This window comes from Bombina bombina, chromosome 2, assembly GCF_027579735.1.
Source record: "Bombina bombina isolate aBomBom1 chromosome 2, aBomBom1.pri, whole genome shotgun sequence".
Classification (NCBI taxonomy): domain Eukaryota; kingdom Metazoa; phylum Chordata; class Amphibia; order Anura; family Bombinatoridae; genus Bombina; species Bombina bombina.
Window position 1 is genome coordinate 274,677,514 of NC_069500.1, and position 25,885 is coordinate 274,703,398.

A 25,885-nucleotide genomic window follows, 5' to 3' on the forward strand; every position below is an offset into this window, starting at 1 on the left:
GTTCCCACACAGGACTGAGGAGTACCAGAAAACTTCAGTTAGGGGGGAACAGTTTGCAGGCTTAACTGCTTTGAGGTATGTTTCAGTCATCTTTTTTTCTAGTCAAGACAAGATAATGCTAGAAGACTGACAAGATTCCCCATGTGGGAAGGGTAAGCCATGTTCTGAAACTTAGTATAGAACTAGAGGCTTATTTAAGTGGGCTCAATAGACTGGTTATCACTTTAGCAGGGCAATCGATTATTTTATTTAGAAAAATACTCTTTATTGACACTTTTAAGCACTTTTGGTGTGTTTATTGGGGTTTTATTCCACATGGCATTATTTTTCTGAAGGCCCCACAGCTGTGGAGTGGGAGGGGCCTAATTTCGCGCCTCAGTTCCGCAGTTTATTCTGACAGATTTCCTTGCATGCTGCTTCACATGGGTCCAGAGACTGCTTGAGGACTTCAGGAGGCTTGTTTTTCTCAAATCCAATCCTTAAGGGAAGGTAGGGCCACAGCAGGCTGCTGTGGCAAGGTGCTGTAGTTTATTAACCGGTTTGCTTTAGGCGGCTCCGATTTGGGCATTAAAGAGTTAATCAGGCTGAAACTTGCTGTGCAATCATATTGAAGCATTAGGCACATATTGTAAACATTTCAAGAGATTTGGTTCATTTTTCACCGTTTTGTAAAATTGTGTGCGCTTTTATTATCTTAAAGGCACAGTACCATTTATTGCAAATTGTATTTTTTATTGCATAAAGTGTTTTTCCAAGACTGCTTGTGTATAATACTAATCTGTTAAACATGTCTGACACTAAGGAAAAGCCTTGCTCTGTGTGTTCAGAAGCCATGGTGGAACCCCCACTCAAAATGTGTCCCAAGTGCACTAATGTGTCTATACACTTTAAAGATCATATTGTGTCACTTAAAAATATAGCCCTAGATGATTCTTTGACTGAAGGTAATGAGGATAGTCCGCCTTCCTCTCCCCATGTGTCATCACCAGTTACGCCCGCTCAAGCGATACCTAGTACCTCTAGTGCATTAGCACCTATTACATTGCAACAACTGGCGGCAGTCATGGATAATTCCCTTGCAGCCATTCTATTCAAACTGCCAGTTTTCCCTAAAAAGCGCGATAGCTCTGTTTTGAGAACAGATGAGGAGCAGTCGGAAGCTTTGGGAGGTTTATCTGATGTACCCTCACAACACTCTGAAGTAGGGGCGAGGGATGTAATGTCTGAGGGAGAAATTTCTGACTCAGGAAAAGTTTCTCAGCGGGCAGAATCAGATTCACTAGCATTTAAATTTAAATTGGAACACCTCCGCGTACTGCTTAGGGAGGTCTTATCAACTCTGGATGATTGTGACCCTATGGTGGTCCCAGAGAAATTGTGTAAAATGGACAAATATCTAGAAGTCCCTGTATACACTGATGCGTTTCCGATCCCTAAGAGGGTGGCGGATATTGTTGCTAGGGAGTGGGAAAGACCAGGTGTACCTTTTGTTCCCCCACCTATCTTTAAGATAATGTTCCCCATAACTGATCCCAGGCGGGACGCGTGGCAGACGGTCCCTAAGGTAGAGGGGGCAGTTTCAACACTAGCCAAGCGCACAACCATACCAATTGAAGACAGTTGTGCTTTCAAAGATCCTATGGATAAAAAATTAGAAGGTTTACTAAAGAAAATATTTGTTCAACAAGGTTTCCTTCTCCAACCTATTGCCTGCATTATTCCTGTAACTACTGCAGCGGCTTTTTGGTTTGAGGCGCTGGAGGAGTCGCTCCAGAGATAGACTTCGTATGACGAGGTCATGGATAGAATTAATGCTCTAAAATTGGCTAATTCTTTTATCACAGATGCCGCTTTGCAATTAGCTACGTTAGCGGCGAAATATTCTGGTTTTGCCATCATGGCGCGCAGAGCGCTTTGGTTTAAATCATGGTCGGCCGACGTGTCGTCTAAAACAAAATTACTGAATATTTCTTTCAAGGGAAAGACCCTTTTCGGGCCCGAGTTGATAGAGATTATTTCGGATATCACTGGGGGAAAGGTCCATGCCCTCCCGCAAGATAGGCCTTTTAAGGCTAAAAACAAGGCTAATTTTCGTTCCTTTCGCAACTTCAGGAGCGGTCCTGCTTCAACCTCTGCAACCGCAAAGCAAGAGGGTAACACTTCACAGCCCAAGGCAACTTGGAAGCCTTTGCAGGGCTGGAACAAGGATAAAACAGGCCAAGAAGCCTGCAGCTGCTACTAAGACAGCATGAAGGGCCAGTCTGTTAGGCTGGGGCGCGGTGTGGGGCTCCCTGAAAGCTCAGGGCCTATGGTCTCGGGAAGAGTCTCTTCTCCCGATAAACATTTTGGAACTGAGAGCGATATTCAACACGCTCCAGGCATGGCCTCAGCTAGCGACGGCCAAGTTCATCAGATTTCAGTCGGACAACATCACGACTGTAGCATACATCAATCATCAGGGAGGAACAAAGAGTTCCTTAGCGATGAAGGAAGTAACCAAGATAATAAGGTGGGCGGAGGATCACTCTTGCCATCTATCTGCAATTCACATCCCAGGAGTAGACAACTGGGAAGCGGATTTCCTAAGTCGTCAGACTTTTCACCCGGGGGAGTGGGAACTCCACCCGGAGGTATTTGCTCAGCTGACTCAGCTATGGGGCATTCCAGAGTTGGATCTGATGGCGTCCCGTCAGAACACCAAACTTCCTCTTTACGGATCCAGGTCCAGGGACCCCAAGGCCGCCTTGATAGATGCTCTAGTAGCGCCTTGGTCCTTCAATCTGTCCTATGTCTTTCCACCGTTTCCTCTTCTCCCTCGGCTAGTAGCCAGAATCAAACAGGAGAAGGCCTCGGTAATTCTGATAGCGCCTGCGTGGCCACGCAGGACTTGGTATGCAGACCTAGTGGACATGTCATCTGTCCCACCATGGACACTGCCAATAAGGCAGGATCTTCTAATACAGGGTCCATTCAAGCATCCAAATCTAGTTTCTCTGCAGCTGACTGCTTGGAGATTGAACGCTTAATTCTATCCAAGCGTGGGTTCTCTGAATCAGTCATAGATACTTTGATCCAAGCTAGAAAACCTGTCACCAGGAAAATTTACCATAAGATATGGCGGAAATATCTTTGTTGGTGTGAATCCAAGGGTTACTCGTGGAGTAAGATTAGGATTCCAAGGATATTGTCTTTTCTCCAAGAAGGATTGGAGAAAGGTTTATCAGCTAGTTCCTTAAAGGGGCAGATATCCGCTCTGTCTATCCTTTTACACAAGCGTCTGGCAGAAGTACCAGATGTTCAAGCGTTTGCACAGGCGTTAGTCAGAATCAAGCCTGTCTATAAACCTGTGGCTCCTCCATGGAGTCTAAATTTAGTTCTTTCAGTTCTTCAAGGGGTTCCGTTTGAACCTTTACATTCCATAGATATTAAGTTATTATCTTGGAAAGTTTTGTTTTTTGGTAGCTATATATTCTGCTCGAAGAGTTTCAGAATTGTCTGCTTTGCAGTGTAATTCACCCTATCTGGTGTTCCATGCAGATAAGGTAGTTTTGCGTACCAATCCTGGTTTTCTTCCTAAAGTTGTTTCTAATAAGAACATTAACCAGGAAATCATTGTTCCTTCCCTGTGTCCTTATCCAGCTTCTAAGAAGGAACGGCTTTTACACAATCTTGATGTGGTTCGTGCTTTGAAATTCTATTTACAAGCAACTAAGGATTTCAGACAAACATCATCTTTGTTTGTTGTCTATTCTGGTAAGAGGAGAGGTCAGAAATTGACTGCTACCTCTCTTTCCTTCTGGTTGAAAAGCATCATCCGATTGGCTTATGAGACTGCTGGGCAGCAGCCTCCTGAACGAATTACAGCTCATTCCACCAGAGCTGTGACTTCCATTTGGGCCTTCAAGAATAAGGCTTCTGTTGAACAGATTTGTAAGGCAGCGACTTGGTCTTCACTGCATACTTTTGCCAAATTTTACAAATTCGATATTTTTGCTTCTTTGGAGGCTATTTTTGGGAGAAAGGTTTTGCAAGCAGTGGTGCCTTCCGTTTAGGTTACCTGTCTTGTTCCCTCCCTTCATCCGTGTCCTAAAGCTTTGGTATTGGTATCCAACAAGTAAGGATGAATCCGTGGACTGGATACACCTTGCAAGAGAAAGCAGAATTTATGCTTACCTGATAAATTACTTTCTCTTGCGGTGTATCCAGTCCACGGCCCGCCCTGGCAATTAAGTCAGGTTAAAATTTCTTGTTTAAACTACAGTCACCACTGCACCCTATGGTTTCTCCTTTTTCTCCTAACCGTCGGTCGAATGACTGGGGGGCGGAGCCAGAGGGGGAACTATATGGACAGCTCTGCTGTGTGCTCTCTTTGCCACTTCCTGTAGGGAATGAGAATATCCCACAAGTAAGGATGAATCCATGGACTGGATACACCGCAAGAGAAAGTAATTTATCAGGTAAGCATAAATTCTGTTTTTTCCTTCACTAGGTGCCAAAAGCTTCTGGTTACTGGAGGAGTGGTGTCCAGTTGGTACAGAATCCATTATCTGGCATATTTTTGTCACTGGATGCTAGGTGTGGTTAAGCTGGTTAGGCTGCAGTGGTAAATCTTTATGTAGGGTTATAATGAAAAGGTGGGGAAAATACTCTTTTATAAGTTTAGCATAAAATGTACAAATAATAATTTGTATATAATAAAATGATCTTAAAATGCCACTTTATTCACTGGTTGGATGGGGAACTACTCGTAAGAAAATATTTTTTTTCCTTTTCTCTCAGACTATTGATGCAATGGACACATGGGAAGATCTTACAGAACTTGGCTATCATTTGGCTGACTTGCCTGTAGAACCTCATCTTGGCAAAATGGTGCTGTGTGCTGTAGTCCTCAAGTGCCTTGATCCAATTCTAACAATAGCTTGCACTTTGGCCTATCGAGATCCATTTGTCTTGCCTTCTCAGGCATCCCAGAAACGTGCCGCCATGTTGTGCAGAAAGCGCTTCACAGCGGGGACATTTAGTGATCACATGGCCTTTTTAAGAGCATTTCAGGTAGGTACATAGGGCTCCAAAGCAGTACAGTGTCATATTTTAGATTTATTACTCTCAAAATGTTTTAGAATGGATTTTTAATGCATATCGCCTTTTACAATAATCCTGTGGGTTTTTTTTTGTCTGTTTTTTTTTTTTTAACGTTTTCTAAACTCTTATAAGATTGCCAGTAACATAAATACCTCACAACTTTTTATTTGTAAGTTTTCTGGTAAAGTGCAAATCTTAATATGTAACCCACCAAATCCATTTTTATAATGCCATTGAAGACACCTCTGGGGGTAGAATGCTTCAACAGCTTTTAGAAAGTTATTACTGAAGTAATGTTATTATAAATGTTTAATGTTAACCCCTTAAGGACCAATGACGGAATTATTCCGTCATGAAACAATTGAGCAAACTGAAGCTGTGTCCTTAGGGGGTTAAAGTGAATTTTGTGGTAACTAATGTAAAGCTGAATGGTTTGCTTATATATAGGTAGTGACCATGCAGTTTGGATTTTTTTTTCTTTTAAAATCAGAAATTACTTGTAGCCAATTAATTGGCAGGATTAAATAAATGTATTAAAGGGACAGGAAACCCAATATTTTTCTTTCATGATTTGGATAGAACATACATTTTTAAACAACTTTCCAATTTTACTTCTATTATCAAATTTGCTTCATTCTCTTATTATCCGTTGGTGAAGGAGCAGCAATGCACAACTGACAGCTATCTGAACACATCTATTCAGCCAATCACAGGAGATCAATGTGTGCAGGCACCAATGAGCAGCTAGCTTCCCGTAATGTACGATATGTACATATTCTTTTTCAACAAGGGATACTAAAAGTACAAAGCACATTTGAAATCAGAAGTGAATTTAAAAGTCTTAAAATTACATGCTCTATCTGAATCGTGCAAGTTCAATTTTGACTTTCCTATCCCTTTTAAATTCAGGAAGCTAGCAAATAAAACACAGATTTTTGGTGCAATGGGAAATTTCTTTAAGGAAAATGTACAGTCTCGGGTATTAAACTAAAAGTTAAAATTAAAAAAATAAATATATATATATATATATATATATATATATATAAAATATTTATTTAATTTATGTAATATCTTAATTAAGATGCCCCTCAATTATTTATTTGTTTATTTTTAAAAGGCCTGGCAGAAAGCTCGGAGTGATGGATGGGAAAGAGCATTTTGTGAGAAGAATTTTCTTTCCCAGGCTACAATGGAAATAATTATTGGAATGAGAACACAGTTACTTGGTCAACTCCGTGCTTCAGGTACATACAGTCTGGGCATGTCCGCTTCATAGAATGAGCAGACTTTATGACTGAGCCATATCTGATGCCACATTGGTGTCATGTTTATATGTCTTTCATCAGGCCCAGAAACTGCATATATCTCGTTATTTAATATCTTAGTTATACCATCCCCATCCTGCCATAAATTGGTCCACTTTTTATTTCTAATCAATATTTTCAGTATGTTTATAGTTCATTACAAACGCCTTGCTGCTTTCTTGTTTATTATGAGTAAGCTGGCCTATCTTTATATGCATATAATTTTTCCACTGGTATATCATTGGTTTATGGGATCTTGGCATAGACTTGATTTCCTTTTGCGATGTCCCAGCTGTGTCTGCAGTCTCACAGCAGCAGTGTTGTAGCCGGATTCTTCAGTGATGTTGTGGTAAAGTTTAATTACAAAATTATAATAAAATGGTTTTTGTATCTTTTGTTTAGGTTTTGTTAGGGCCCGTGGTTGTGGAGATATTCGGGATGTGAATACAAACTCTGAAAACTGGGCTGTGGTGAAAGCAGCTTTAGTAGCTGGCATGTATCCTAACCTGATTCATATTGATAGACAAACTATGGTGCTTACTGGACCAAAGGAAAAGCGTGTACGATTTCACCCTACCTCTGTGCTCAGCCAGTCACAATACAAAAAGGTAAGTTAAACATTACATCAAACAGATGATTTTTTTGTCAGTATTGTTATCTACTATATAATAATAATTGTACTTTTATACAAAGTACACTCCACTGAAGAAGAAATGTGAGTGCAGCAGACACATCAGAGGTTTGAACTTTGTAATCTATGGGTATTTAATATAGATAGGGGGATATATCTTTAGGGAAGAATATTAATATAAAATTAGAATGAAACCTACAATGTCAGTTGTGAAAAAATATTAATAATTAGAAATTAGGTAACAAAATATGAAGAACTTTGAAATTAATAGGATGCAATATAAGAGAAAATATGATTTTCTATTTTGTAGTTGTATCAGTTGTGAGAATTAAAATTGATTAGAGCAAAATAAATGTTCATGGGCTTAAAAAAGGCATTCTTTTATTATATCAAAATATTAAATACATATCTTGGAGGATCTATAATTTCCTTAAGTGAAAAGTGTATACCAGTTTAGACCTATTGGTGCATAGCAAAACCAGAAATAACAATTTGATTTGATGCACTCAAATACATAAATGCCAGTGCTGATAACAAATACTACTGTGTGTGTGTGTATATGTATATGTATATATATATATATATATATACATATATATATATATATATATATATGTATATATATGTATATGTGTGTATATATATATATATATATATATATGTATATGTGTGTATATATATATATATATATATATATATGTATATATGTGTATATATATATATATATATATATATGTATATATGTGTATGTATATATATATATATATATATATATATATATATATATATATATATATATATATATATATATATGTGTGTATGTGTGTATGTGTATATATGTGTGTGTGTGTATATGTATATATATATATATATAATGTGTGTGTACTCACTGGACTTCAGCCAACTGTGACAACAAATGTATTCTTTAATGTGACATTTCGGGACACAAACAGTCCCTTCCTCTGACAAACAAAAAGTGAAAAAAAATCAAGCCTTTTATAGATCTTTGTAACCCTCTCCCTTCTTCTCGGCCAATTAGAGCTGTCCAAGTGCTTAACACATCATGGACATAATCTGACATTAAATAATGTGAATTAATGTGAAGTGAGCAAAAATATAATATATGTTGCCATCAAGGTTGATCAACAGTGATCCGCTTTATGTAGTTTATTTTAGGACCAATGTTAAATATTAGCATGCATTGTGGACAACCAATGGGGCTAGCAGCTTTGACACACCCCTATCACATTCAGAACGTATTCAAAACCTCCTCAAATTGGAACACTCAAACTTTTGTTACTCACATACATACATATATATATATATATATATATATATATATATATATATATATATATATATATATATATATATATATATCTATATATATATCTATCTATCTATCTCACTCACTACAGCCATATAATTTACAAGCAGAGCCAAACGATCATTGTTAAAATCTTTAAGCTGGGGGTGTGCTGCTTACATCATCTGTCATAGCCTTGTCTGCACTCCCCTAACTCCGCCTCTAATGGGCGTATTCAATCTGTCAAAACAGACCGGGCTCGGACAGACATGTCCTCCTAATCGGTAACCCAACTACTCAGTAATAACACCGCTTGGGGATATATATCTCCACCCTGTCCCTTGGTGCGGCTCATCTATGGGTAGGATGTCAACACCAGCTAGCGCAGTTCTGTCTAGAGGTTTTGACCGCAGCAGTGCAATCCCGCTTGTCAATGGTGGCGTCCATGGCCACCCGCAATAGTATACATCACTACAGCCACATCATTTAAAAGCATATGTATCACTACAGCCATATCATTTGAAAGCAGAGCCCAAAGATCGTTTTGTTAAATTCGTACAGCTGGAGGTGTGTTGCCTACATCATATCTCATAGCCTATCAGCACTCCCCTAACTCCGCCCCTAATGGTTGTGTTCAATCTGTCACAACAGACAGGGCTCGCACAAAAATGTCATCCTGATCAATAAGCTTAAGCTTTAACACCATTATTCAGTATTAACCTCCACCCTGTCCCCTAGCGTGGCTCATCAATGGGCAGAGTGTCAACACCCACTAGAACAGTTCTGTCAAGAGGATTTGACCGCAACAGTACAATCCAGCCTGTCAATAATGGCGTCCTTAATCCTTATGGCAACCAGTACGAACAATAAACCTCAATGTTGCGCCTCACAGGAAGTAACGCAAAACAAAGCCTGTCGGCGTCAATTCTGCCTTACCCGCTCTGGTGATCCTAAACCAATGATTATCTCATTTAGTGATGGATGCAGGTTAACTAGCATTGTGGTATTGTTACCACGTATCCAAATCACTCCCTCTACGGGCGTGCTCACCCTACTTATTGATACTCTTTCACCTCCTCCAAAGGGCCAAGTTCTGCCATCCTTGTCTAGCCTGTCATACAGAGACCTGTAGATGGTGCACAAGGAACACCATCCATATGTGAATCACCATTGTCAATCACATAATCGGGCGCATCCCCATGTATAGCCAGAACATCTAAACTACAGAACCACATCATAATTATTGATCGTTCCCCTACTAATAGAAAAAAACAGAACAGGGCACCTCACAACGTGACCCCAAAAACTCAAAACTGAAACAGGTCGTGAAAGTATTCCATAAACCTAATCCAGTTCACTCAGTACCACATGCCCAATAATTAACCCCCATATTGGGGCACATACAAAAAAATCGTAACTATAACACCTTAAACTAATAGTGTTCCATTTAGTATCACCTAACCCATAGTGCCTATGTGTAACCTTAGCTATACAAATAACAACAAAAATAAATATAAAAAAAATTATAAATATACTTTTATGTAGAACTACTATTTCTTCTGTTAAGTGTGATCAGTCCACGGGTCATCATTACTTGTGGGATATTAACTGCTCCCCTACAGGAAGTGCAAGAGGATTCACCCAGCAGAGTTGCTATATAGCTCCTCCCCTCTACGTCACCCCCAGTCATTCTCTTGCACCCAACGACTAGATAGGATGTGTGAGAGGACTATGGTGATATATTTAGTTTTTATATCTTCAATCAAAAGTTTGTTATTTTATAATAGCACCGGAGTGTGTTATTCCTTCTCTGGTAGAATTTGAAGAAGAATCTACCTGAGTTTTTCTATGATTTTAGCCGGAGTAGTTAAGATCATATTGCTGTTTCTCGGCCATCTGAGGAGAGGTAACTTCAGATCAGGGGACAGCAGGCAGATTAATCTGCAAAGAGGTATGTAGCAGTTTATTATTTTCTGACATGGAATTGATGAGAAAATCCTGCCATACCGTTATAATGTAAACTCAGCCTTAAATGCAGTAGATGTAGCTGATATCAGGCTGTCATGTATGTATATTTTACACTTCATTTTTCTGGGAAATGGTACTTCTCTGGCTTTTAAACTGTATACATAGACTTAACCTATTTTGCAGGGACTTGCAATAGGTTTTAAATGACAATTAATTATTGAGGTAAAACGTTTTTTTGCTGGCATGTAAAAACGTTTTTTTCTCTGAGGTACTGGGTGAAAAAATGTTTTGGGCACTTTTTTTCCACTTGGCAATAGTTTTGATTTAAATTAGAGCAGTTCACTGATCTCTCTCACTGTTATGTGTGTGGGGGAGGGGCCATTTTGGTGCTTTCACTATGCATCAGAAAAACTCAGTCAGAGGTTAATTTTCTTCCTGCATGATCCGGTTCATCTCTACAGAGTTCAGGGATCTCAAGAGTCTTTTTTGAGGGAAGTAATCATACAGCAGAGCTGTGCTGATTGTATTGACTGTGATATAAAAAACGTTTATTTGTGTATTTTTTTCTGCTGCCTGGGTTAGTTATCATTTGCTGAGGGGAACAATCCTTTGCTAAAACTGTATATTCTGACAAAGATTGATGCTATAACTTAATTATTTTATCTGTTATAATATTTTCTGTGCTTCTTAAAGGCACAGTTCGTTTTCATATTATTTGTAAACTACTTTGAAAAGTATTTCCAAGTTGCTGTTTATTTGCTAGTGTGTTAAACATGTCTGATTCAGAGGAATATCTCTGTGCTATATGTGTTAATGCCAAAGTGGAGCCCAATAGAAATTTATGTACTAAATGTATTGATGCTACTTTAAAAAATAGTCAATCTGTACAAATTGAACATATTTCACCAAACAACGAGGGGAGAGTTATGCCGACTAACTCGCCTCACGTGTCAGTACCTGCATCTCCCGCTCAGGAGGTGCGTGATATTGTAGCGCCGAGTGCATCTGGGCGGCCATTACAAATCACATTACAAGATATGGCTACTGTTATGACTGAAGTTTTGGCTAAACTACCAGAACTAAGAGGTAAACGTGATCACTCTGGGATGAGAACAGAGTGCGCTGATAATGCAAGGGCCATGTCTGATACTGCGTCACAGTTTGCAGAACATGAAGACGGAGAGCTTCATTCTGTGGGTGACGGTTCTGATCCAAATAAACTGGACTCAGACATTTCAAATTTTAAATTTAAGCTTGAGAACCTCCGTGTGTTACTAGGGGAGGTATTAGCGGCTCTGAATGATTGTAACACAGTTGCAATCCCAGAAAAAATGTGTAGGTTGGATAAATATTTTGCGGTACCGACGAGTACTGACGTTTTTCCTATACCTAAGAGACTTACTGACATTGTTACTAAGGAGTGGGATAGACCCGGTGTGCCTTTCTCACCCCCTCCTATATTCAGAAAAATGTTTCCAATAGACGCCGCCACACGGGACTTATGGCAAATGGTCCCTAAGGTGGAGGGAGCAGTTTCTACTTTAGCTAAGCGTACCACTATCCCAGTGGAGGATAGCTGTGCTTTTTCAGATCCAATGGATAAAAAATTAGAGGGTTACCTTAAGAAAATGTTTGTTCAACAAGGGTTTATATTGCAACCTCTTGCATGTATTGCGCCTGTCACGGCTGCAGCAGCATTTTGGTTTGAGTCTCTGGAAGAGACACTTCAATCATCCACACTAGATGACATCACACACAAACTTAAATTCCTTAAGTTAGCTAATTCATTTATTTCAGATGCCGTAGTACATTTAACTAAACTTGCGGCTAAAAATTCAGGATTCGCCATTCAGGCACGCAGAGCTCTGTGGCTAAAATCCTGGTCAGCTGATGTTACGTCTAAATCTAAATTGCTTAATATTCCTTTCAAAGGGCAGACCTTATTCGGGCCCGGCTTGAAAGAGATTATTGATGACATTACAGGAGGTAAAGGTCATGCCCTGCCTCAGGACAAGGCCAAAGCCAAAGCCAAGGCTAGACAGTCCAATTTTCGTTCCTTTCGTAATTTCAAAGCAGGAGCAGCATCAACTTCCTCTGCACCAAAACAGGAAGGAGCTGTTGCTCGCTACAGACAAGGCTGGAAACCTAACCAGTCCTGGAACAGGGGCAAACAGGCCAGAAAACCTGCTGCTGCCCCTAAGACAGCATGAATTGAGGGCCCCCGATCCGGGACCGGATCTAGTGGGGGGCAGACTTTCCCTCTTCGCCCAGGCTTGGGCAAGAGATGTTCAGGATCCCTGGGCGTTAGAGATCATATCTCAGGGATACCTTCTGGACTTCAAATCCTCTCCCCCAAGAGGGAGATTTCATCTGTCAAGGTTGTCAACAAACCTAACAAAGAAGGAAGCGTTTCTACGCTGCGTACAAGATCTTTTATTAATGGGAGTGATCCATCCAGTTCCGCGGTTGGAACAAGGACAAGGGTTTTACTCAAATCTGTTTGTAGTTCCCAAAAAAGAGGGAACCTTCAGGCCAATCTTGGATTTAAAGATCCTAAACAAATTCCTAAGAGTTCCATCGTTCAAGATGGAAACTATTCGAACAATTTTGCCCATGATCCAAGAGGGTCAGTACTTGACCACAGTGGATTTAAAGGATGCTTACCTTCACATACCGATTCACAGAAGTCATTACCGGTATCTAAGGTTTGCCTTTTTAGACAGGCATTACCAGTTTGTAGCTCTTCCATTCGGACTGGCTACGGCTCCAAGAATCTTCACAAAGGTTCTGGGCACTCTTCTGGCGGTACTAAGACCGCGAGGAATTTCAGTAGCTCCGTACTTAGACGACATACTGATACAAGCTTCAAGCTTTCAAACTGCCAAATCTCATACAGAGATAGTACTGGCATTTCTAAGGTCGCATGGATGGAAAGTGAACGAAGAGAAAAGTTCTCTCTTTCCACTCACAAGAGTTCCCTTCCTGGGGACTCTGATAGATTCTGTAGAAATGAAGATTTACCTGACAGAGGACAGGTTAACAAAACTTCAAAGTGCATGCCGTGTCCTTCATTCCATTCAAGAGACCAGAAATTCTCTTCTATGGTGGCTTTATCGGCCACATCTGTCCAGGGGAATGCCATTCAGCAGGCCAGACTGGTCAATTGTAACAACAGACGCCAGCCTACTAGGTTGGGGCGCTGTCTGGAATTCTCTGAAGGCTCAGGGACTATGGAATCAGGAGGAGAGTCTTCTTCCAATAAACATTCTGGAATTGAGAGCAGTCCTCAATGCTCTTCTGGCTTGGCCCCAGTTAGCAACTCGGGGGTTCATCAGGTTCCAGTCGTACAACATCACGACTGTAGCATATATCAACCATCAGGGAGGGACAAGAAGCTCCCTAGCAATGATGGAAGTATCGAAGATAATTCGCTGGGCAGAGTCTCACTCTTGCCACCTGTCTGCAATCCACATCCCGGGAGTGGAGAACTGGGAGGCGGATTTCTTAAGTCGTCAGACTTTTCATCCGGGGGAGTGGGAACTTCATCCAGAGGTCTTTGCCCAAATACTTCGACGTTGGGGCAAACCAGAGATAGATCTCATGGCGTCTCGACAGAACGCCAAGCTTCCGCGCTACGGGTCCGGATCCGGGAGCGGTCCTGATAGATGCCTTGACAGCACCATGGACCTTCAGGATGGCTCATGTGTTTCCACCTTTCCCGATGCTTCCTCGATTGATTGCCAGAATCAAACAGGAGAAAGCATCAGTGATTCTAATAGCGCCTGCATGGCCACGCAGGACTTGGTATACAGATCTGGTGGACATGTCATTCTGTCCACCTTGGTCGTTACCTCTGAAACAGGACCTTCTGATTCAGGGTCCTTTCAAACATCAAAATCTAACTTCTCTGAAGCTGACTGCTTGGAAATTGAACGCTTGATCTTATCAAAGCGTGGTTTTTCTGAGTCAGTTATTGATACCTTAATACAGGCTAGGAAGCCTGTTACCAGAAAGATTTACCATAAAATATGGCGTAAATACCTATATTGGTGCGAATCCAAAGGTTACTCTTGGAGTAAGGTTAGGATTCCTAGGATATTGTCTTTTCTACAAGAAGGTTTAGAAAAGGGATTATCCGCTAGTTCCTTAAAGGGACAGATCTCAGCTCTGTCCATTCTGTTACACAAGCGTCTGTCAGAAGTTCCAGACGTTCAGGCTTTTTGTCAGGCTTTGGCCAGGATTAAACCTGTGTTTAAAGCTGTGGCTCCACCATGGAGTTTAAACCTTGTTCTTAACGTTTTACAGGGTGTTCCGTTTGAACCCCTTCATTCCATTGATATAAAGTTGTTATCTTGGAAAGTTCTATTTTTAATGGCTATTTCCTCGGCTCGAAGAGTCTCTGAGTTATCAGCCTTACATTGTGATTCTCCTTATTTGATTTTTCACTCGGATAAGGTAGTTCTGCGTACTAAGCCTGGGTTCTTACCTAAGGTAGTCACTAACAGGAATATCAATCAGGAGATTGTTGTTCCATCCTTGTGCCCAAATCCTTCTTCGAGGAAGGAACGTCTTTTGCACAATCTGGATGTAGTTCGTGCCCTTACATTTTATTTACAGGCAACTAAAGATTTTCGACAAACGTCTTCCCTGTTTGTCGTTTACTCTGGTCAGAGGAGAGGTCAAAAAGCTTCTGCTACCTCTCTCTCTTTTTGGCTTCGTAGCATAATTCGTTTAGCTTATGAGACTGCTGGACAGCAGCCTCCTGAAAGAATTACAGCTCATTCCACTAGAGCTGTGGCTTCCACTTGGGCCTTTAAGAATGAGGCCTCTGTTGAACAGATTTGCAAGGCTGCAACTTGGTCTTCGCTTCATACTTTTTCCAAATTTTACAAATTTGACACTTTTGCTTCCTTGGAGGCTATATTTGGGAGAAAGGTTCTTCAGGCAGTGGTTCCTTCTGTATAAAGAGCCTGCCTATCCCTCCCGTCATCCGTGTACTTTTGCTTTGGTATTGGTATCCCACAAGTAATGATGACCCGTGGACTGATCACACTTAACAGAAGAAAACATAATTTATGCTTACCTGATAAATTCCTTTCTTCTGTAGTGTGATCAGTCCACGGCCCGCCCTGTTTTTTAAGGCAGGTAAATATTTTTTAAATTATACTCCAGTCACCACTACACCCTTGGCTTCTCCTTTCTCGTTGGTCCTTGGTCGAATGACTGGAGGTGACGTAGAGGGGAGGAGCTATATAGCAACTCTGCTGGGTGAATCCTCTTGCACTTCCTGTAGGGGAGCAGTTAATATCCCACAAGTAATGATGACCCGTGGACTGATCACACTACAGAAGAAAGGAATTTATCAGGTAAGCATAAATTATGTTTTTTGCCATATCTCTTTCAGGCCTGCCCTGTTCCCTAGAGGCCAATTTCAGAGCCAACCATACTAAAATGTGATGTCAGATGGACCACTGATGATCAACCCTGCTAGTGGCAATTAACTGTGTATAAGTGTATACAATGTGTAAAAATTATTAAAAACAAAACAATATATATCTGATCAATAGTAATCAATACTCTACAACTAAAGTGGATTTGACCCCATGAGATCCCTTTCCTATATGTAAAACCCCACGTATAGGGGGCGCCCCCTATAATCCAACCTCAATCCTATTGAAGGATCGTGGACTCTCTCATCATCTTACGTGATATGGTAGCCCATATCAAAAAACCTTTCTGATCACAAACTCTCATTTTAGATCGCAAACTCTCATTTTAGCCAATTCTTAATTCTTTATAGGTAGAACTGCCATCCGGAATGAATATTTAGTCCCCTCGGACTCAGAGTGCCCAGTTCATAGATCCATCTTGCCTCCTTCTGTAAAAGGATCCTGGCTCTGTCTCCCCCTCTTCTTAGTTTGGGACATGATCTATCAGACGAAATCTCAGGTCCTTCACTGTGTGACCTGCCTCCATGAAGTGTCGAGCCACTGGTAAATCAGACTTCCCTTTCTGTATGGATGTCCGGATGCTTGACCGATGATTTGCCATTTTAGTTCTTGTGTCATCCACTGTCTTTCCTGTGTAAAACATCCCACAGGGGCAATTAAGAAGATAGACCACAAATTGTGTGTTACATGTCAGAAAGTGTTTAATCTCATATCTTCTCTTCCGGTCTGGATGTTGGAAATGTGTGCCACTACATGTGACGCAACTGATGCATCTATGGCAGCCCTTCTTTTTGCTAAGCCATGACATCTGTGATGTAATTGGATTCATATCAGTTTTCATTAATGTATCCCTTAGGCTCCGGCGCCTCCTATATCCAATTCTAGGCACTTGCCATTTCATAAAAGGTAATGATTGATTCGCCTCAAGCAATTTCCACTCCTCTTTTACCGCTTTAGTAATAATATAGCTGTCTGGTGAGTATGTGGTCACAAAAGTCATCTGTTGGAGAGACGCATCGTCTTTTGGTGATGTAGGCTTAAGAGCTAAATCGCGCATCTCAGACAGACTCCTTTTCTTATAACCCTCTCAATGAATCTCTGGGTCATCTCTTCCAGTTGAGTTATACATTTAGTTTCGTCTGTGTTATTACGGCTGACTCTCTGAAACTGTGCCTTCGGGATGTTCTTTATTAATGTTGGTTGAAGGCAACTTTTAGCATGTAAAATGGAGTTACGGTCTGTGGTTTTACGGAACAGGGTAGTCCCCAATCTACCTTCATCTTTAAGGATCCTAACATCCAAATAATCTACTCCTTCGGTTAGTGACACTAATGTGGTGATCAGGCAGGCTGACAAGGGGGGGGGAATTGTCGTTCTAAACAGGCAAGACTACATTGATGAGGCAGATAGGCTATTGAATGATATATCTACGTATCAAAAATTAGAAGGGGATCCCACTATGGAGTACAATACAATACTGAGAAACAAATTGATAAAGGCCAAAGAAAATGAAATAATAAATAGTGATGAATTTGGATTTATTTATAATTGCTGCCCAAAGATCCCAACCTTCTACCATATACCAAAAATCCACAAAGATCGAAATAGGCCCCCAGGGAGGCCTATAATTTCTGGAATAGACTCTATAAGTAGTAATTTGTCAGTATATATAGACTGGTATTTACAGCCAATAGTCAAAACGATCAAATCATATATCAAAGACACATCTGATATAATTCAGAAATTAGAAGGAATGGAATGGAGGTCTGACTACATATGGATATCATGTGATGTTTCTGCCCTCTACACAAACATCCCACATGATTTAGGGATATCGGCCTTTAGACACATGTGTGAGGGTTGGAACATCCCTGATATCCATATGGAATTTTTAACAGAGGCCATGAAATTTGTATTACAGTACAACTATTTCCAATTTGAGGGAAATTTCTATAAACAAATTCGGGGTACGGCCATGGGTACTACCATGGCCCCCTCATATGCAAATATATATATGGCACACTATGAACACCTATATATCTGGAACAATAATCCCTTTAAAAAGAACATTTACCGTTTCTATAGATATATAGATGATATAATAATGATATGGCAAGGAACCAGTGAGGAATCAATAGAGTTCTTAAAATTTATGAATAATAACCAATGTAATCTGAATTTTACAAACAATAGTAACAAAGAATCTATTGATTTTTTAGATGTCACTTTTTTCATTAAAGATAATAAAGTAGCGACAAAAAATTTCAGGAAACTGACAGATAGAAATGGCTTCCTAAACGCCAAAAGCGGGCATCTCAAAAGCTGGAAGGACAATATTCCATATGGACAGTTCAGACGTATAAGACGTAACTGCACATATGACGAGGACTATTTAAAAGAAGCCAAAATTTTAGAGGATAAACTAATCCAAAAAGGTTATAATAAAGAACTGGTAGAAAGAGGAAAAGAAAAATGTTTAGTAATTCCAAGGGAACAGGGTGTCATAAGCTCAGTTCATAAACAGAAAGAAGATATTAATACACAAGTGAAGTTTATTACAACATATAACGAAGGATCAAAAATGGCTAAGAATATACTAAAAAAGCATTGGGGAATACTAACAGGTGACCCTATTCTAAGAAATCACATAGGGAACAATCCACACGTAATATTCAAAAAGAATAGAAATCTAAAAAGCCTGATAGCTCCTTCAAAATTGAAAAATATAAAAGGAAGGAATATAAATACAAATGGGCCCACAACTCTATCTAATTGGCTACAATTGAAAGCAGGCACATATAGATGTGGCAGAAAAAATTGCAGTATGTGTGACAATATTATTAAAGGAACAGAGGTTAACAACTATGATAATAGTAAAAAGTTCAACATTAATTGTAGAACAACATGCCAATCCACGTATGTGGTTTATCAACTCCTATGTAAATGTGGGAAAATATATGTAGGGCGTACGAAAAGAACCATAAAAAGAAGATGGTACGAACATATTGAAAATATAAAGGCAGGATTTGACAAGCATAGTGTATCCAGTCACTTTAATAATGTGCATAACAGTAATCACAAAGACTTGTCTATAAGAGTATTAGAGCAGATAAAACCAGGACCATGTCCAAATAGAAGGTTACTATTACTTAGGAAATGTGAGACAAAATGGATACATCGCCTAGATTGCCTGGAACCAAAAGGCCTGAATATTGATATTGATTTGCAGGCATTTATGAATTAGGGCATCATGAATTAAATAAATACTTCTCAAATGTTCATAAATAGGTGCAATAATAGAGAAGTATACGGAAGTGTGTATAATCTTTTATTAGGTTCTTTTATCTTACATTAATTTTTCCATTATTATTTTTTACCATCTGCTACGACTATTAAGTTTATATTTTCATGAAGCATAAATGTATGAATTAAGTGCAATATGAAATGGGGGTCAAATACCATAAGTGAGATTAAGTTAGTTTTTTAAAAAAAGTACTTTTAATAGGTTTAGTAATAGGTTTTATAATTTCAAAATATTTTACATACTGGTGATTCTCTCTTTTATTTATGTTAGGGAATAGGTGAAGACATAGAATGCACATCTCTGTGACTGTTTGTGGTACTAGTGCCTATGTATTAAGGGTAATATGGTATACTAGTTACCCTCCCACAAACAGGTAATGAGTGCGGGAAAATTTGAAAGTTTAAGTTTGGTCTGAGAATAGAATCAGTCATACAATACATGTCCCTTGAGAAAGTCTGCCTGTGAGCAGAGGAAACGCGTTGGGTGTTCAATATTTCCCTGATATGAGGAATATTGTGTTTTAAATTTTTGTATTTGTATAAGTTGCTGTATTTAAGCCGGAGCAGGGAGGTCGAATTGGAAGCTGCTGGTCGGCATAAAGAGGAAACTTCTGTATGGACTGCTCAGGATTATAACCATCAAGCTAAATTTTGAGCTACAGGCATTTTTATCATCATTATCTTGTAAGTGCAATTTTATATATGTAGGTGTGTCTCCTGAATAAACTCTACTGTGAATCGTGGATGCGCTGTTTTCTTGTTTCTCCTATACATAGTCCCCAATCTACCTTCATCTTTAAGGATCCTAACATCCAAATAATCTACTCCTTCGGTGCTAGCCGTGTGGCTAAATATGATAGTACTCTGCATCTCGTTAAGATTTTTGATCCAGATTTTAAGTTCCTCTTCACCTCCCACTCCAAATTAAGAACAGATTGTCGATGTATCGACAGTAGTATTTTATACATTCAATCTCGAAGATCCTCATTCTTTCAGTTTCGTATTCGGCCATGTATAAATTGGCCAGCAATGGGGCCACGTTGGACCCCATCGCTGTGCCAGATGTTTGCAAATAGAATGTCTTATCGAACTGGAAGTAGTTCTCCGTGAGACATATTCTTAATAACGTAATGAGGACTTCTTCAGACGGGCCGATATATGCTGCTCTCCTCAGAGCTTTAGCCACAGCTGCTATACTGGAATTATGTGGTATCACGGTATATAAACTTGCCATGTCTAGCATGACTAGTATATCTGTTGGGCTGATGTCAGTGAATTGGATGATCTGTGAGATAAAGTCCATGGAGTCACGAATGTAGGACTTCTGTTATTTTACCCATGGCTGTAAATAAAAATCCACAAATTGTGCCAGGGGCTGTAACAGTGAACCCCTGGCTGAAACTATGGGGTCTCCACGGCGAGTGCACCGCATCTTTGTGAATCTTAGGTAGGTTGTACATAATTGGGGTAACTGGGAAGTCCTGTTGTAGAAACTTAAAATCCTGTTGAGAAATCCACCCCGCCATTTTCCACTCGGTGTGTGATCGATCTTCCGTTTTAGTTGATGGGTTGGATCAACCGGTAAGGGTAGGTACGTGTTGATGTCACCAAGTTGTCTCATTATCTCTGCCTTGTAATCAAGGGTATCCAACACCACTACCGCTCCCCCCTTACCTGCGGGGTGTATCATAATGGAGTTATCCTCTTTTAGGGATTTTAGTGCCTTTCTTCCTTGGTGAGGTTTTTATAAAATCTTGTAGCTGGTTTCTGTTGTATATGTTAAGTTAGGTAGTAAGTAACTGTATTAATGGTCGAGTTGTTGGAATTGGGGTCAAACTGTCCCCTGGTGCGAAACCGCTCACGGAAAAATTATTTTAATCTCAAGTTCCTTCCATATCGCTGAACATCAGTGTATGTATTGAAATCATTCATTCTTGAGGTAGGAACAAATGATAGGCCTTTTATTCAATAAACTTTCTTCAGCAGCATTGAGTTAGCGAGAGCTGATGTTGAATACTATACTTAATGTCTCCGTTGGTATGGTGGGCGGCGGGGAGTGCCCCCCCTCCTCGTGTGTGGCCTTGGCCTCAACCTAACAAAAGGATTTGGCCCTGGGTGTGCTGACAATGGTGGTAAGGCTGTCATATTCCCACCTGGATTCTCCCACTGTGGTTGTCCTCTCCCACCTCTAGACCGTGTCATGACACCTCTAGCGTTATTTCCCTCTACTCCAGTTGGAACTTCAGGGTCTGAGCTATCACCTGAGCTAATGTCTACTGTGTTGATTGCTTTTTTGGTAAATCTTCTTTCTCTTCTTGGGGGAAAAGTTCTTCTTTCGTCTGGTGCCATTGTCCATCTATATATGCTCTTATATGTAAAAGCTTGACTTAGTCTGTAATTTGCAATTTTTGAATGCAATAAGTTCCTGTTTGTAAGCTTTTATCTGTAATGAAAGTTTGCTGATCCAATCAGTGTTGGTGTCAGATCCCAATTGTTCAGCTTTTTTCATGCTCAAAGACTGAAATCTCTACTCTGATCTCCTTTAGTAGTCGTCCTACTTCTCTGATAACTAGTAACCTAAGGTCAAAGGAGCATTTGTTTAATATTTTGCACCAATTAATAAAAAATTCAGAATTTGAGCGACCTATCGTGGGCACATTCTTCACCCGAAATCCTCTTGGAATCATACTTTTTTATGGTAATCTGACAAGTATGTTCCATGTAAATTTATGTCAATCTCACTTTGTTTTAATTTTGAGAGTGTTATAAAGTGATTGGTGCAACTCCTCCACTTGTTGCTCCTCCACTGAGCCAAAGCGAATATTATCCGCATCTTCATCTGTGAAAGTAAATATATCTTCATGTTTGTCCTCAATTTGAGTATTTGATATAGTTGATTCCATGATCAGGTATACAATGTTAAAAAAGGAAAGGTAGAATCCAAAGGTAGTCAACCTTGTAGTGGGTGCACTTCACAAAATAGTTACAATCTAAACAGTCCAGGTGTGTTCACTCACTCACCATCCATCCACAACCGCCAGGGTGCTATAGAACTGTGATATTATTTTGAAATAAGTACTCACTGGACTTCAGCCAACTGTGACAACAAATGTATTCTTTAATGTGACATTTCGGGACATAAACAGTCACTTCCTCTGACAAACAAAAAGTGAAAGAAATCAAGCCTTTTATAGATCTTTGTACCCCCCCTTCTACTCAGGCAATTAGAGCTGTCCAAGTGCTTAACACATCAGTGACATCATCTGTTTATATTATACACATCGTTAAAAATAAAAAACATCAAATAATGTGAAGTGAGCAAAAATATAATATATGTTGCCATCAGGGTTGATCAACTGTGATCCGCTTTATGTGGTTTATTTTAGGACCAATAATTTTTAATGATGTGTATAATATAAACAGACTATGTCACTCATGTGTTAAGCACTTGGACTGCTCTAATTGGCTGAGTAGAAAGGGGAGGGTTACAAAGATCTATAAAAGGCTTGATTTTTTTCCACTTTTTGTTTGTCAGAGGAAGGGACTGTTTGTGTCCTGAAACGTCACATTAAAGAATACATTTGTTGTCACAGTTGGCTGAAGTCCAGCGAGTGCTTATTTCAAAATAATATCACAGTTCTATAGCATATTGCACCCTGGCGGTTGTGGATGGATGGTGAGAGGGCACACACCTGAGAAAAAAAAAAAATAATATATATATATATATATATATATATATATATATATATATATATATATATATATTTTAGGGCTGGGCGATATGGGTGGGGAAAAAAAATCGCGATTTTATTAAAAATTACACCTTCATTTTTCAATAAAACGTTTATTTAACACTACAGAATCTTACTGTACATGTGTCTTAATGTCCAATACACTCTTGGAGCATAAAAATACAAACCACAAAATAGTTAAAATAAAATTAGCTAGTGCTACCTGTGCTGTGTTTACATAGATAGTATAAAGTCCCTTTATTTAACAGTACACTACAGAATCTTACTGTACATGTTTCTCAATGTCCAATGCACTCTTGGAGCATAAAAATACAAACCACATAAGAAGTTAAAAAAAAAAAAGTCAGTAAGGCACTCTAAAGTATTTGTACAATACTCACTTTATTGCTCACACTTTTGAGCTGTCCCACCGCCACACCACTGCTTGACCACCCCCACACTACTCCCAGATGACTCCCACACACTCTTCAATCACTTCCAAAACAGCCGTTTCGCGGCCATTCTCAGGTTCGCCCATGGCCGCACACTGGTCTGCCACTCATCCTCCCTCTCCGCCTCTGTTTTCAGGACAATCTGAGGATTTTTTTTTTAAATTGCATACTCTCGCGGTTTTAAAACCGCGGCGATGAATCGCGGTTTAAAACCGCATCCGTGATTAATCGTGCAGCCCTAATATATATATATATATATATATATATATATATATATATATAATGTAGAGAAAATGACTCGTGTAAACCATTTACAAATCTAAACAAGTCAGAAGACTTGCTTATACTCCAGAAACTCTCTGATTACACTGTTTCCAATGCAGCAAAGGACTCTGGGGGAAGATATGCAAATGAGGTTCACAATGACTCACTTTTTTTTACTTCTAGCCTGCTTTTTAAGACAGACTTCCCTTTACGCCATAGCATTGCTGCATTACACAGCTTCTAAGCTTATCTAGGGTTAGTACAGTGATTCAGACCAATCCCAGGACAGCTGTTTCTGTTTTCTTTCATGTAATTAGCAAGAGTCCATGAGCTAGTGACGTATGGGATAATGACTACCCAAGATGTGGATCTTCCACGCAAGAGTCACTAGAGAGGGAGGGATAAAATAAAGACAGCCAATTCCGCTGAAATCGCGGTTTAAAACCGCATCCGTGATTAATCGTGCAGCCCTAATATATATATATATATATATATATATATATATATAATGTAGAGAAAATGACTCGTGTAAACCATTTACAAATCTAAACAAGTCAGAAGACTTGCTTATACTCCAGAAACTCTATGATTACACTGTTTCCAATGCAGCAAAGGACTCTGGGGGAAGATATGCAAATGAGGTTCACAATGACTCACTTTTTTTTCCTTCTAGCTTGCTTTTTAAGACAGACTTCCCTTTACGCTATAGCATTGCTGCATTACACAGCTTCTAAGCTTAGCTAGGGTTAGTACAGTGATTCAGACCAATCCCAGGACAGCTGTTTCATGGTTATTGCCACTCATCAGCTGGGAGTAGGTTGAATCACTGCTTGGTAAAATTGTTTTCTGGGGGAAATACAACAGCAATTTAAAATATGGGGAGGCGAAAAGTGAGTTTAAAATCCTCCACTAAATCCAAAATGTAGAGAAAATAACTCATTGTGTAAACCATTTACAAATCTAAACAAGTCAGAAGACTTGCTTATACTCCAGAAACTCTCTGATTACACTGTTTCCAATGCAGCAAAGGACTCTGGGGGAAGATATGCAAATGAGGTTCACAATGACTCACTTTTTTTTACTTCTAGCCTGCTTTTTAAGACAGACTTCCCTTTACGCCATAGCATTGCTGCATTACACAGCTTCTAAGCTTATCTAGGGTTAGTACAGTGATTCAGACCAATCCCAGGACAGCTGTTTCTGTTTTCTTTCATGTAATTAGCAAGAGTCCATGAGCTAGTGACGTATGGGATAATGACTACCCAAGATGTGGATCTTCCACGCAAGAGTCACTAGAGAGGGAGGGATAAAATAAAGACAGCCAATTCCGCTGAAAAAAATCCACACCCAAAAATAAAGTTTAAATCTTATAAAGAAAAAAACTGAAAATATAAGCGGAAGATTCAAACTGAAACAGCTGCCTGAAGTACTTTTCTACCAAAGACAGCTTCAGAAGAAGAAAATACATCAAAATGGTAGAATTTAGTAAAAGTATGCAAAGAAGACCAAGTTGCTGCTTTGCAAATCTGATCAACCGAAGCTTCATTCCTAAACGCCCAGGAAGTAGAAACTGACCTAGTAGAATGAGCTGTAATCCTTTGAGGCGGAGATTTACCCGACTCAACATAAGCATGATGAATTAAAGATTTCAACCAAGATGCCAAAGAAATGGCAGAGGCCTTCTGACCTTTCCTAGAACCGGAAAAGATAACAAATAGACTAGAAGTCTTTCGGAAATTCTTAGTAGCTTCAACATAATATTTCAAAGCTCTAACTACATCCAAAGAATGCAATGATTTCTCCTTAGAATTCTTAGGATTAGGACATAATGAAGGAACCACAATTTCTCTACTAATGTTGTTGGTATTCACAACCTTAGGTAAAAATTTAAAAGAAGTTCGCAACACCGCCTTATCCTGGTGAAAAATCAGAAAAGGAGACTCACAAGAAAGAGCAGATAGTTCAGAAACTCTTCTGGCAGAAGAGATGGCCAAAAGGAACAAAACTTTCCAAGAAAGTAATTTAATGTCCAATGAATGCATAGGTTCAAACGGAGGAGCTTGAAGAGCCCTCATAACCAAATTCAAACTCCAAGGAGGAGAAATTGACTTAATGACAGGTTTTATACGAACCAAAGCTTGTACAAAACAATGAATATCAGGAAGATTAGCAATCTTTCTGTGAAAAAGAACAGAAAGAGCAGAGATTTGTCCTTTCAAGGAACTTGCTGACAAACCTTTATCCAAACCATCCTTCCAGACTCTATAATATATCTCCCTAGATACAGATTTACGAGCCTGTAACATAGTATTAATCACAGAGTCAGAGAAACCTCTTTGACTAAGAATCAAGCGTTCAATCTCCATACCTTTAAATTTAAGGATTTGAGATCCT

The 25,885-nt window shown here is 39.5% G+C and overlaps 1 protein-coding gene across 2 annotated transcripts in view; it reads left to right on the forward strand.

Annotated features, from left to right (window-relative positions):
• The window catches only part of YTHDC2 (YTH N6-methyladenosine RNA binding protein C2), a 256,373-nt gene that overhangs the window by 101,492 nt on the left and 128,996 nt on the right, over positions 1-25,885 (forward strand). For both annotated transcript variants that reach the window (XM_053701553.1, XM_053701552.1), the window contains exons 21-23: positions 4,780-5,052; positions 6,200-6,326; positions 6,789-6,994. In XM_053701553.1, coding sequence (XP_053557528.1) covers positions 4,780-5,052; positions 6,200-6,326; positions 6,789-6,994 — 606 coding nt within the window. The remainder of the gene's footprint in view (positions 1-4,779; positions 5,053-6,199; positions 6,327-6,788; positions 6,995-25,885) is intronic.